Source organism: Caenorhabditis briggsae (assembly GCF_000004555.2).
Source record: "Caenorhabditis briggsae complete genome, chrIV, whole genome shotgun sequence".
NCBI lineage: Eukaryota > Metazoa > Nematoda > Chromadorea > Rhabditida > Rhabditidae > Caenorhabditis > Caenorhabditis briggsae.
In genome coordinates this window covers 6,886,684-6,901,350 of record NC_013487.2, presented here as the reverse complement: position 1 = coordinate 6,901,350, position 14,667 = coordinate 6,886,684, and the positions used below count along the sequence as shown (strand labels likewise).

At 36.1% G+C, this 14,667-nt stretch overlaps 2 protein-coding genes across 2 annotated transcripts; one reads left to right on the top strand and one right to left on the bottom strand.

Annotated features, from left to right (window-relative positions):
- Window positions 1–204: 204 nt before the first annotated feature.
- Window positions 205–5,190, bottom strand: CBG05455 (the record flags this gene model as incomplete). Its single annotated transcript, XM_045235398.1, has 11 exons — window positions 205–511; window positions 2,490–2,567; window positions 2,827–3,064; window positions 3,113–3,337; window positions 3,389–3,624; window positions 3,711–3,800; window positions 3,850–4,278; window positions 4,324–4,505; window positions 4,768–4,920; window positions 4,967–5,074; window positions 5,119–5,190. 11 exons carry the CDS (start codon window positions 5,188–5,190, stop codon window positions 205–207), a joined length of 2,118 nt encoding a protein of 705 aa, XP_045092947.1.
- Window positions 5,191–9,448: 4,258 nt separating this feature from the next.
- Window positions 9,449–13,869, top strand: Cbr-sfrp-1 (the record flags this gene model as incomplete). Its single annotated transcript, XM_002633536.2, has 8 exons — window positions 9,449–9,526; window positions 9,595–9,708; window positions 9,754–9,846; window positions 11,427–11,544; window positions 12,200–12,280; window positions 13,193–13,294; window positions 13,430–13,578; window positions 13,732–13,869. 8 exons carry the CDS (start codon window positions 9,449–9,451, stop codon window positions 13,867–13,869), a joined length of 873 nt encoding a protein of 290 aa, XP_002633582.2.
- Between the last annotated feature and the right edge of the window lie 798 nt (window positions 13,870–14,667).

The window sequence follows — 14,667 nt, the reverse complement described above, 5'->3', positions numbered from 1 at the left end:
TAAAAATTTTATTGAAAATTCGATTGAAAAAAAATTAAAAAATATCAGTTTATGTGCATCGTTCCTGTTACAGATCTTGGTTTGACTATAGTAGCAGGTGTAATTGGGAAAATACTACGGAACCATCCATGAACAGCATTTCTGTAAGGTGCGATGAAAACCACAGTAACGATTGGGTTTTAAAAAATACATGAATACTATAGGTCACATAAGAGGTCCGATAGTCTGGCAAGAGAAAACCAACTCCCGAGATTTGTGAAGTTTTTCAAGAGCTTCCGATTGATGATGTTTGCGAGTGTATGCTATAGTTCTCCAACGGCAAAGAAGTGTGACAACAATGTCAACTGGGGCAGAGGTGACGGATAAAACATTGAAAACGACTTGAGAAGGATCTGACAGATTGATGATTCCATAGTAAGCAGCATTTGAAGTAAGGATTTCAGGTTCGAACTTTGCAATCTCCCTGCTTACGATTTCCATTGGTTGGATGGCCATATATGATGCCCAGTAACTGAAGTTACAGGCATTATTTTGATGTTGCGGAAAGTTTCTCTTACGAAATAACAAAAATGAAGAGGGCAATAGATTAGTAGGATAGAATACACTAAAGTCCTTCTATCGATTTGTTTCAAAGGATTAGTGATTACAAGCATACGATAAGCATAAGAGAACACGAGAATTGTGTGATTAAGTATATAAAATTGAATATGTTGAGTGTACCCTAAAATAGCGCATTTTATTTATTTCACATGAACGAATAGGGGGGGGGGTGGGAAGTCATTGAGCTATAAACACGATTACAGATTAAACAGAATTTGTCTCGAAACTCCAAATCATCTTTGAAACAGTATTTGCATAATCCTCTGAAAATGAAGAATATCTGGCCGGCACGAGGCATTACTCTGAAACCATATACACTAAAGTCCTTCTATCGATTTGTTTCAAAAAGGTTGGTAATAACAAGTATGCGATAAACATAGGAGAATATGAGGATGATATGATTAAGTATATAAAATTGCACTTGTTGACTATACCCTAAAGTATCTCATTTTAGTCTTACCACCTATCAACAAATAGGCCCTACAGATTAGACAGAATTTGGCTCGAAACTCAAGATCGTCTTCAAAACAGTATGTACATAATCCTCTGAAAATGTAGAATATCTGATCCCTACGTGGCAGGACTCGGAAATCAAACAATTGATTATCCGACAATTAACAAGTGCCTATTAAACCTGACAGAAGCCAATAAAGGTGCCACAAAAACTCAAAAATCGGATATAGTGAATGTCAAAATAATTGATCTGAAATTTCAAAAAAAAAAAGGTTCATTAAATTCTGGAAATAATTAACGCATATGTTTTTGTCGATTCTGGAGTATACTTGAGAATGATGTAAATTAAAATGAGGTTAGCTACAAACGATATAGATCCCACAGTAAAATCAAATCCGACTGATATTCCGTCTGACCAATGCTCATACATTTTATACATCGAATAAAATGAGTGAAAAGGAAAAAGAAACTCTGAGTTTTGAATAAATAGGGATTCGAAAATGAAATGTTTTTGGTAAGAGAAAATGCTACTAGAACTTTCTAATAGTATTTTGTCTTCCTGCCAAAAACCTTTCAACTCTAACCTTTAATCTATGCAAATGTTCATCTCAATTTTCAACCCTTTATCATTCTAGTCGAATTTGAATTATGAAAAATTTTCAAAGTAAAGTAGAAAGATTTTTTGTGTGTAGCTTGGAACTATATTATCTTTTTTTAATATTTTTAAAAAATCTATTGTTGTGTGAAGCCCCTTACAAGTCTAAAATCGGCAACTGAATTTCCGGATTCAGGAAGTTTTACCACTCTGGTAATAGAGACATGTGAATAGATTCAAGCTTCGAAAATGGTTTCAGAGGTTTCTATGATCGAATTCAATTTAAAGTTCAAATTCTAATTGAAAATTTTGTTTTATTGGAGCGCATAATCATATCACAGCAGTTCGTACCCTGTGGAGAGAACCAAATTTCCAATAGTATTTTGGCGTGGGAATTTTAATACCTTTGATATCTTGTTGTGAACTTGTTAATCATTCATTGAGCTATAAACACGAATGGTACAAACAACAAATAGTCTAAAAGCATTAAATGTATAAAAGAGGATCTTCTAAGACAACGACCACCAGACTTCTAAACACAGGAATTACCTAATTCAATATATTCTCGAGACCAGTACGGTTCAATTATTTGAGCAAGACAAAATGGAAAAAAACAATAGAGAGGGGAAAATAATACACAGAAATTGAAAAAAAAAACGAGAATCGAGATACACATGAATTGAGTAAAATCGAGATTAAATTTTTAAAAGTGAAAATTTTTTATAGTTTTCTAGCAAACTCTTCTGCTCTTCCGTGGTGGTGATGCTTTGATCCTTTGAGCAGGTCTGAAAATTTGCAAAACATATTTTTAAATTCAAAAATTTTATAATCTCCCTCTCACCTTTTTCGATTTTTCTTTCGTTGTTCTTTTTCTATTTCTTGGCATTCTTCATCATATTCATCAATATATTTTTGAGCTCTGTAATTTAATAATATAACAAGTAGTGAATTTCAAAAGTTTTAATTTTCACATCAAAGTACTGAAATTTCAAAAATTTTTGTGAGCCACGTGAATCTTTTGAATCTCCCAAAAGATGAACCGTTAAGTTTTTGGGAGCAACGTGTTTTTCAACAAATATAACAGAAATATTAACACTGAATATTTTTCCCAAAATTAAAACTTTTGAAAATCACTACTTGTTATATAATAGAGATTTCCAGTTGATGTTTAAACTCACTTTTTCTCATGATTATAAGTGAACATCACTTTCTCACACTCCTTTGGGTAACCATAATCAATAGTCACTTCTGTTCCTGCTTTCATATCCATCTCAGCAATAAATAAGATGTGAGAATTTCCGTTTAACATGTTGCGGTAAGTGGTGCTTAGATTCGGATTTTCGGAAGAGTGATTAACGAATCTTGTTGCGTTTCCTATCAAAGCACCATCCAAATTTCCTTGTCCGTTTGGTAATTCTAAAAAACACCAAGTTAAATACAAATAGAAATTACCTGTTTACTAACGGAATAAGTAGTTGTTGGCTGCAAATTTATACAGTTCGTCTCTCCGTTCCGTCTCTTCCATCGAGATATGGTGGCCTATATATTCGCCCACACAATCACCCTTCTCAACATCAACGGTCAGGAATGCCCCGGTTCCAGCGATCTTCGATTTTCCGCTTTTTAGCAAACAAGGAACCGCCTTTCTGCTCAGAATCGAATTTTTACAAACAAGTTTTTGAGCGTTGCCTAAAAATTGAGGATATTTAGAAAAATGAAGAAATAACACGAAAAACTCACTATCTTTCGTTTCCTCAGAACAACAGTTGGTGCATCGACCGGGAATGCATTCCAACCATTGGTTGGCACAGTGACATCGGTTAGTTCCACACTCCCCTGGTTTGCATTTGCAACCCTGGAATCGTAGCTTGCAGTTGATATCACATTGACAAAATGGACTGCAGAAGTTTTTGCACGAGCAATCTTCGTTTCCCGGTCCACAAGGACCAAAGTGGGTACATGGATTGGCGGGTGAACTGAAGCATGATTCATTCTTCATATTCAACTGAAAGGCTTCCAAGTCCTCTTGTGAATTCGTTCCCTCGTCGACACCTCTCTTAACCTCTCGAGCTCTTGTTCTGATTTCTCCGCTATTTCCTTTTCAACATCTTCTCGTCGTTCGTGGAACCGATAACGCTCATTAGGAGACAATCTGAAATATTAACATTTAATCATTCTGATTTTAAATTTCAAATACTCACTTTCTTGGGAACGCCTCCATTGGTTCTGTTATACGCATTTCTAATCCAAGCACAAATTCATGGAGCTCTTTACAAGTTCCCAAAGTTTCGAACTTCTTCGCAGCCCGACAAAAATCGGGATCTTTTGTTGAGAACAGATGATTCATGAAGGGAAGAAAATGTTCTCGTCCTTTGATATTCACTGATTTTTTCACAAATATTTGAAGTCGATCACTATCCTTGCGATCTATCGGAGTTGTTCGGTCTTCTCTTTTGAAGCATTCCGTAGACTTGCAATTGCTATCGTCCACTTTGTATGGCAAAGGCACACAATAGGAAAAATGGTTCCCATGCGAAGAGAAAGATTTGGTATCTGTTTCATCGTTCTTCCATGGTTCCAGTGTGAGGGCGTCCAGTCTTGCATCGAATTTTTCGGCCAAGGTGGGAAATCTAAAAATGAATTTTGAGATGTTTTAAAAATTCAGATTAACTCACATTTGAGACATTTTGTTTGCTGACCCTCTGATTGGAAAAATCAAATAAAGAGAGTGATAAAAAAATTTTGGATCCAACTTGTACTTGTTTACCTCTTGCAGACATTTCTTCATAACGTGGAAGAAGCAGCGATCCGAAATGTCATATTCGTTTTTATGATACCCGACGATTGATGGATAGGTCTGAAAAATAACATTTTTTGTGTTAAGAATACGGTATTGTCTCTAATAGAAGTCTACCCGAAAATTTATCAGTTAACAATTTTTTGGTATCTTTGGCAGGTATCGAGATAACTGAGCTCAAAGTTGACAGGTTGGGTGGGCGTCTATTTGAGAAAACACGGCTTTTTGTTATTCGAGAACTTTATGCATCACAATGATGATAGATGAACAACATAGAAACTACCTATTCTTTTCCTGATACTTTCAAGTGAATATCACCAACCTGCTGTAGAATTTCCGCAATTTTATCATGGTCCACATTCTCATTGACATATGGCATGATCAGCGTTTCTTCATCGGGAATTTTCACATTTTCGTAGGCTATCTTGTAACCGCACCCTTCTTCAATCTCGTCATCATCATCATCATCACTTTCCTGAAAGAAATTATTGGAAGCATTTTTTTTCTGACGAAACCCTTACCATTTCCACCACCTTTGGGTATTGTTTCATAAACTGTTCTGTTCTCTCCCGAATTTTGTTTTTCCATCGATCTATTTCTTTCGATGTCTGATTTTTGTTCATTGAAGTCTGGAAAAAAACGTTACTTTCTTCAAAATTTTGTTATTCCCTACCCCTTGAAACTCTGCAAATTTGATTTCCTTATTGCCTCCATATTGGAAATTTTTGTATCTTTTTACACACATTGTGTCTGAAAATAGTTGTTATTCAGAGGATACAATAAAGCGGCAAAAAACACAAGATTAACAGAAGTTAACAAAATGCAAGAAATTAGACCCAGACAAAATAACGATTCGTCAAACAACTATAAGTCATTTTGTAATTGATTTTTGGGATAAAAAAGCATCCTTCATATAACGGGCTTTATGAGTTCGACCCATGTCCAAGATAAGGACCAGACGGACATCTAATTTTTTTGTTTGAACAACGGACATCGAAAAATGGACAAAAAAAATTCAAACCGACAGCACGCTGCAGCGGACATCAGAAAACGAACCTCCGAAAATGACCGGACAACGGACAACGAACTGTCCGTGCATCTCTGGAAAGAACAAGAAAAGGAGAACAGAACGGTGTGTGAGGAATAGGGGAATGGGATACATTCTGCGTCTCTCTGTATTATTTCTTTTTGAAAGAGAGTAACTCATACAAGACAAAAGGTGTTACCCAAAGTGAAGGTGCATAAGTATTCTCGCTACATTGAACCCCATTAGGTTCCCATCTCTTAAAAATTATAACATTCAATAATCTGAAGAACTAGGGGAACCTATGGTTTTCATGTATAATGTAGGAGTTCCTGTGATAGCGAGGAAGAGATCCTCTCCAAGAAACAGAAGATGACCCTTTCCTATCGGATGAGTGTCATAATGTTAACCCAATCGATTGATGCTAACGTGTATTTTAACCAGTCAGTACAGAGTTTTAAAGTGAACGAATTTCAGGGAAACGGGTGAAAACCTATAAAAACCCCCGCACTCAAATTTTCGGCTTAATAGTATATTTTGTTCTGGGACCTTCGGTCACATTCACCAACGTATCTATTCTACAACTCTTCTTTTTTAAATATCAGCATGAAAAGAACAATGAGGAAGAGGAAGAAGGAATATGAGGGATAGTCAAACACTAAACTTTCTCCACAAACACACTTTCTGTCACACTTCTGGTTGTGTATATCTCACTGGTGTGACATGAAATCTCACTGATGTGGTGTCAGAAACGTCCATTTTCTTCCTTTTTTGTTTCACTTATTATTTATGCTTTTACAGTGTATGGTAACTCGATAAATAAGAGTAACAGAAACTCGATAAATAAGATCTACTAAAATGGAGAACTGTTAGTTAGAGAACTACTACAAATTCTGATTATTAATTTATTCGAGGATTTTTTTCTAGAACCTCTTGTAAATGTGCTCGAATGGAAACATACTGTAATGCTACAATAAACTAAAGTCTCGATGCGAAATCTTTACATTGCGATGTCTGCATTTCATCGGAAAACGCGCGAGAAAAAATTATTTTGCAAAATGTTCCGGAAAAAACACAGTGGCTTGTTGATGATTTACTCTAGGGGGGTTTATAAAGAAAAAAGATTATCCCTATTTAAATTAAATTAATCCTATTTGAGATCGAAATAATTCAGAAATGTGAAATGGAAAAGAGAGAACAAAAAACATTTTAACGAATGGAGACGCAGACAGATAGAAGAACAATCCTATGGCAAAGACAGACGATGGTGGTGAGCCGACGATTTCATAATCGAAGAAATTCGATTAAGGTCGACAAAATCGAGTAAAGTGATACAATGGAAAACTATTACTGAAATAGTTACGTATTCTTAAAGAAGAAGAAAAAAGTAACGCAGAACTGGCAATTAGCCATCAGCAAAAGGAAATGCGGCGGACAGCACACGGACGCCGCAACAGACAACGGGTGACGGGCGGACAATGGACAGCGATCTGCGTGGACTGTTCCGTTCATCTCTGTGTTTAGCATGTTAGATAAGATCTAGATCATAACAAAGTGTAACAACACAATTTGTATTAGAGGGGCACCTCTCTTCAAAGGGCATGCATTTAATACATGCATTTAATACTGTATTTTCATGATGTATTCTAATTTTGTGGTTCTTGACAAGATTCAGTCAATATCTTATCACCATAACCTGAGACCCGCAAGTTATGTATAAAACATCTTGGTTGATTTGAATTTGTCCTTTTCAAATCTTCTTCTTTTGGATATCTTACCTTCTCACCCGTATGTGTTAATAAAAACGCGGTGCATCTAATTAGTAGGTGCCAATACCTTATAATAATTACCTCAAGGAAAATCAGCCATCTGGAAGAATAATATCATTTTCCATTTGAATATATGGACACCATTCAAAAAATCGCATGCAGTTTCAACTATAAAGATACTTGCTTGCACAATTGTCAGCTAACTTTATTAAAAATAGATACTTGAATTCGAGTATCCTGAAACTTTATAAGTATACCAAACATAAGCCTGGATGAAAAAATAGAATGAAAGAAATTACTGAAAAAAAAACCAAAACTGAAAGTCCTCAGGTAAACGATTCGGAATTAGATCTGAGTTCATTCGGAATTAGATCGAATAACTCGAAATTCGGAATTAGATCTGAGTTCATTCGGAATTAGATCTGGACTAGATCTAATACCGAAGTTGCCACGAGAAATGCGCCATCAATGACTCAGCTGCCGCGGATGAATTGTTTTGTTTTTTTTTTGTTTTCCTAAATTTTTTTCGTCAGGAAAATGGGTATTTCTCTCAACTTTTGCCTTTTTTTTCGCTCAATTATTTAAACGATATTTTCTGGAACATATTTTAATGTGTTGTGCACGTTTTTGCAAAATTTTAGGTGAATTTTTTTAGGGACAGCTGAATATTTAAAGTTCAATTTATATATACGACTTCTATAGAAGACAGTAATTCTATGAACCGACAAAAATACGAATATTTTGAAGATTTTAAATTCAGAGAAAACTCTGCAGGTAAGATAATTTTTGCCCTTTTCACTTAAAGGATTACGTAAAAACGATGCAAGGGATCACCGAAAAAACAAGAAAAAAAGAGATGATAAATTTCTCTGATAGTGAGCTCAATTTACACAAGCCGAGAAGGCCTTACTTTTGGAAGCCGTGTCTTGTCATGAGCAGGTTAGTTTTCGAAAGTCTGGTGGACAAAGAAACATGCGTGAAATTGCAGGCTCTCAACCGAATGTGTCATGACCCGATTAAAACGATTCAAAAATTTGGGATTTGTTGTATAAAACAACTGCTCTGATGAATTTATTTGGATTTGCAAAGATTTGAGTACGGAAATTATATTGAAATGGCTCAAGTAAGTTTATTATCGACATCACAAAGCAAAAAACTTCTTTTTTCCGTTAAATCAACATTCATTTCATAAAGAATATCCATCTTACCTACAACCGGAAACTATGACAAGAGAATTTTCGAAATCGAAAATATGGACGAGCGGAAGAATTCGAATTGAGATTTTTTTTCATAAATTTTGTCACTTTTTCTTATCTCATAGGTCCCATTATTCTCGCTGATCTCATCGTTTTCTTTTTTGCCGATCCCATTCATTCATTTGTATCACACCCCTCATTTTCGTTCCGATTTCCTATATCTACATTTTAATCAATTTTTTCTTTTTCTCATACTTGTTATGTTTTCTTTTTTAATAAATTTTATTATAAATAAAGTGAATGGCGTTGAAAAGAAAACAAAATTTGAAAAGCGCTCGCTACGATGCTCCGAAATCCCGCTGGTCTGTTCGGAATTAGATCTAATTCGTTTGTAGTTCATTCGGTGTTCGTTCGGAATTAGATTAGCTAAATTCTGTATTAGGTCATGCCACTTCTATTTACGAACGAACCCAGATCTAATTCCGAATGAAGTCATATCTAATTCAGAATCGTTTACCTGACATGATCATGTTATTGTTTTGGGGAAGATTTCAACAAAACCTTAAATTCTTCCAATTGTTGAAAAAAAAATTTCCGTCCACCCAAATAATCCCGGAGTTCAAATGATTATTCAAATGCAATACCAGAATGTGCCAGAATAATTTTTTCCGTACTACTTTGTTTTTTAAATGCACCATTAAAACCACTGACCATCATTTATAACATTTCACACGGTTTATCATGCTGATAGGATTCGTCAATATTTACTCTCAACTCTATCAGAAACTCTCAACAAAATCTCTGTTCCACAACTATGGGGCGGGGCTGAGCTCTCTCTCCAACCAGCCACTCATTCTCCTAAACTCCGCCCACTGTCTCATCTTTCAACAGGCCCATTGCTCCACGAGCACGAGTCTAGGAGGTCTTCGAGCTCAGACAATGCCTTTATTTCCTGTTCTTTTTCTTTTACTCGCATTTTCTGTAACTAATGCTTATTTGGAAGATTCTTGGGCAATGTTCTCATCCGAACGGCCCGTAGGCCCGAAGTGTGTTGATATTCCAAGCAACTTGAGTATTTGCAATGGAATTGAGGTAAGGAGGTTTATATCGAAAAACTCCATAGATATTTTTTGTATTCGGAACCCATTTCTTTTTTCTAGTATACACAAATGCGTCTTCCAAATATCCTGGAGCATGAAACAGTCTCCGAAGCAATTCACGCATCAAAAGATTGGGAAAGTCTTCTTCGTTTAAATTGTCATCCAGATACACAGGTTCGTGATGGTTTTCATTCGACCAGATTATCTATTTTTGTTCAGAGATTCCTGTGTTCTCTGTTTGCACCAGTGTGTCTAATGCAAATGGACAGATTGATTCTTCCCTGTAAGAGTTTGTGTATGGCAGTCAAACAGGTGAGAAGAGATGAGAGATGAGGGTAATAAGACGTGAGAAAAGAGGTACTAAAATCTAATCGTTGAATGCATAATGTTATGAGTCAACATTAGAGTGTTGGTTCAAAAATGTTTTGCCTACGAATTGTTAAAGTAATTGTGAGAAGGTAATTGAAGTTTGCTGAAGTTCGATATTTTAAAACGAGCAGATCTTCAAGGTTTGTGATCTCCGATAATTTCGGGAATCGGAGAAAAAAGTTTTTGTTTTAAATTTGTAAATGGTAACTTGTATTGTATAATTAGTTACTAACGACAAAGATGTTCAAGTGAGAATTTAAAAAATTTATTGGCTCCACTACAGGGTTTCGCATAATTACCCATACGAAAGTTTGCACTAGCATAAAGTTTGAGCAAGGCGTTAAAAGAGGTTATAATTGAGAATGAAGGAAATACAAAGATATAAGTAGGCACCACAACAAAATTTTCAAAATAGACTTTTTCTCATTTTTATTGTTGGATTGTCTTCTCCTACTTCATAGAAGTATATTCCCAAATTTTCAGCGAAAAATGTTCTCCCATTCTCGAGATACAGATCCTTTTGTACCAGACCTCGATGTACTGACTTTCTCCTCATCTTTTTGCGGTGCGCAGAAATTTGGGCGGAGCTTATCTTTTGCAACCTCGCGGCACGGAAAATTTGTAAAGGAAATTTAAGAAAAAGCTAATAGACCCACAAAGGATTCGAACCTCCTTCACCCTCAGATCGTCGCCCACGCTGAGTGTGGGCATTAGATGGGAGACATGAAAGGACGGCTTTTCGTTGGCTGCCGCTTCCTTCCGGTGGTGCCTCATCCCTATTTTTTTTTAAATGAATTGCTCTATGATAGACGAGAAAACAGATGTTTTACATATGAGATTTTCTATTTAGGACTGTATTTGGTGGCAAATTTTGCGCTTTATCTTATGGTGGAAAGAAAATCGGAGGCACTCACCTGTGTCACCCTCAAAACTTCCAAAAACCGAAAATTTTGAAAGTTTGGAATTTTCGGATGAGTATTAAAACTACTTTAAGATAACCAACCTTTCTGAAACTTGTCACAGGTGTACACAAAGCTTAGTTTTACCATAATATAAGAAAAAAAATTTGGGGTCATCGCTGACATTTTTTATGTATTTTGTCTGGAACTTTGGTTGGAAATTGCGCCACAACCGCCACAGTAGAAATTTGATTTTACTTTGAAATCCAATCCCCCATTTCATGAACTATCAGAACCCATCAAAAAATTTGAAGGCACTAACTTCCATCCAATACTTTTAGTCCACTTTGTCAGTGTGATTCCTGTTTTTCAAAGTTTTCGAGTCAAAATAATGAAAATATTGAACAACTGATAATTCCATTCGATTTATCGCAGTCGATTACATAGGGACAAATTCTAACTTTAAAAATAATGAGTTTCTAACGCCCGGTACAAGCCTTCAAAAATGGGATTGTGCCGAGGGGAGAAAAATTTGATCGCCCCGCCCCCTTTCATTGCGGCGCCTATCCATAGTCATTCCTTCAGTCCACTCCAACTGAAAACCTAAATCATATTCTTTCCCAGGGTTGCGAAAACCGAATGGCCAATTATGGATTCCCGTGGCCAGAAATGTTGTCGTGCGACAAATTCGAAGACGACGACATGTGTATAAAGCCAATGCAAGAGGCCAAACCACCGGCAGGTCTGATTCTTTTGTTTATTCTTAAAGAGATTAGTGAAACTTGGGGATTCTCGAGAAAATATGCACTTTTGGTTTATATTCAAACTATTGGAAAAACATTTGAGAAAATGGCTCAAAAAATCTTTCTGCTTCATCTGGGAAGTTTGAGGACTGGGGTTCTTTCAAATATGTTGCTGCGCTTACTTGAAGATTAACAGTTCCGAAACTGTCGATCAGTCTAGTCGGCTCCATAACTGAAAACGAAAAAAAAAGAAGTTTCCAAATGTAATCATTATCAGCCCTATCATCAATCATGAGTTCGTCTATTTTCTTGCTTCTTCACACCTCATCAATCATTTCAACTTCTTCTTGTTCTTCTTTTTCACCCCCTAATCTGTCAAAATCACATGGACACTTCAAAGAGTTGCCGACAGAACAAAACGTCCATTGATGCATAACTTTTCGAGAAAAACCCGAAAACTTTTTCCCGCTCTTTTTTTCACACACTGGATACGAAAAAATCTGGACATTTAGTCTGGACATTTCCCTCTGATTCCTTTCAATGCGGGAGGGTCAAATTTCGAAGAAAAGAAGGAGGGGAAGAAGTGAGATAAGAAGAATATATTACAGTAATCGGAGAGAGAGAAGTGGAAAATGTAAAAGTATTCGATTTCAGGTAGCACCACAACGTGCACGGCGTGCTCGCAAGTCGCCACCTACGAGAATCTTGTCGATCAGTTTTGTAGATCAAATTTGGGTACGTTGAGGAAAGAGAAACAAAGGACTGAGGGAAGATGTAAAATCGAAAAATTAAAAATGACATAGTTGGAGTCCCACTTTGGATCGGATAATTCCAGTTAAATTTACAGGATGGCTCAAAATTACCCAGACTAATGAAAACGGGTATATCTTTAGACATACATGTCTTGGAAGCATGAAAATTGGTAGAAATATAATTTTACGTTTGATTCAAAGCTACTGAAATTTTCAAATCGATTCCTCAAATCTAGGTATTGTTACGACTGTCTAAAGATGAACGGCGTAATGTTTCTTGCACGCCGTTGTGATTTTCATGAGATAAAGCGACTTTGACAAGCGATAACTCAGCTCAAAGTTGATTACAAAGGTTGAAATTTTAACAGATTACTGATGAGTTTTTAAAAAAATTTCCCTCCAAATGAGAAAAAAACCCAGTACAACGCTTTACTCAAATTTCATTCTAGTGCAAGCTTTGGTCCGGGTAATCATGCGCCAACCTGTAGACGAAATTTTCGAAATTAGATGCTTCTATATTATTGTTAAATAGATTCAAAAAATTGTTGTCTCATTTAACAAAATCTACATTTGTTTTAGACATCCAAAGTTGGCTAGTTTCAAATAAAAAAGGTGATATAAATAATCTTTTGGACAAGCAAAATAGGATCCAAATCTTGCCGAAAAGAATGACCGCAAATTCACATTTGGTATGCAATTTCATAGTTAACTTTATCCGCCGCAAAAGATTCGACAGAAGTTCACCTATAAATATATCCGCCATAAACATCGTTCAAATCAGTATTTCAGTAAGTAGTATGCAATTTATGTCTATCAACAAAAATTTGCACAAACTGGGAAAAGCACTGTTTGAAACAGTAAGTATCCAAAAAAATTGTAGGAAAGATTTTTTCAGTCTTGAAAGGAAAAGTGAGCCGCAACTCTCCAACACATATTCTTGTTCGAAATGGACGCAGTATGAAGAAGGGCGAACGAAGGAAAGGTGTTTCTGAAGTTGGTGAGTGTTTGATCTCTTTGTAACCAATATGGTTCGTCTAAAAAATGCAAGTGAAGTTCCAAGTCATACAAACATTCCATAACGAATTGAAACAGGAAAACAAAATACACATCGGAAGACGGTCTTGTTTTTCAGAAATCCGTTTAACACCAGAATCAGACAGTGGATGTCCGTGCAATGTTCTTCCAACAAAAGGACCAAACGAGAAGTTGTTAGTGATGGCAAGTCGACAATCTGATGGTAAATATTTGGCCAACTTGGTGTTGCCATGGCAAAAAGAGAAGGTTAGTTTGAGATCGAATAGTGAGCTTTGAGGTTTCAATTTGGTTTAGCGGAAATTTCCTTTATGATATGATCTTTTGAAGCCAATACGGAAACTAAATAAATCTTTACATACCCTTTTCCATATCTGTAACAGAATCTTTTTCTATTTTCAGAATTTCAAACGAGCCATCCACCAATTCCAACGTCTCAACTGCCAATCCTTGGGCCGTGAAATCCGCGAATCCGCTTATCGACGTCCGCATTATTACGAAATGAGACGTCATAATACGGGAAGATACCAGATGTTTTGATGGATTTAGAATCTATAACGATGAAATTAAGTATTATTTTCCCCCTCCAAAAATTCTTTCAATTTTTACTTCCTTCCATTATTTCTTCCTTCCTTTGTTTTTTAATACTGCTGCTGCTTCTGAAAAATGCACAAAGTACACACTGGTTCGCTTGATTCGTCATTCTTTAATTTTTTAAGAATAAATCATAAATATGTCTTTAACTTTTTATAGTTGTTCCTCTCATAATGATCAAAGCTAGATTTTCAAAATCGGAATATTCCCAATTCCGAAATTTTCAAAATCGGCATTTTCGACATTCCGAAAAATTCCGAAAAGACCATTCCGAACATACCTGGAATAGAGTGGCCTCTTTCTCAGCTGATGTTCCAGAAACTGTCTAACATGCACCTGATGTGTTTCTTAGGTCATTTAACATGGTGGCTTAACTTTTGCAAGTTGAATTAGAGAACACACCAGGAATATCAGACCACGACTAGGCTATGTACCGTGGTGGTGACCTAGAAAACTCAACTTGCAAAGTTAGGCCACCAAGTTGGAATGGCCTTGAAAGCATACCAGGTGAATATCAAGCTATTTCTAGATCATTTACCATTACGACCTAGAAAAGTCGATTTGGTAGGCCATCATGTTAAAATGACCTAGAGAACATACCATCTGAATATCAGGTCATTTCTAGATTATAAAAGTTGGTGACCTAGAAAACTCGACTTTCAAAATTTAGGCCACCGTGATGAAATGGCCTAGGAGGCACTGAGCCCAGTTTAATGGTTGGAACGGTCGTTCGATGGCTGTTCT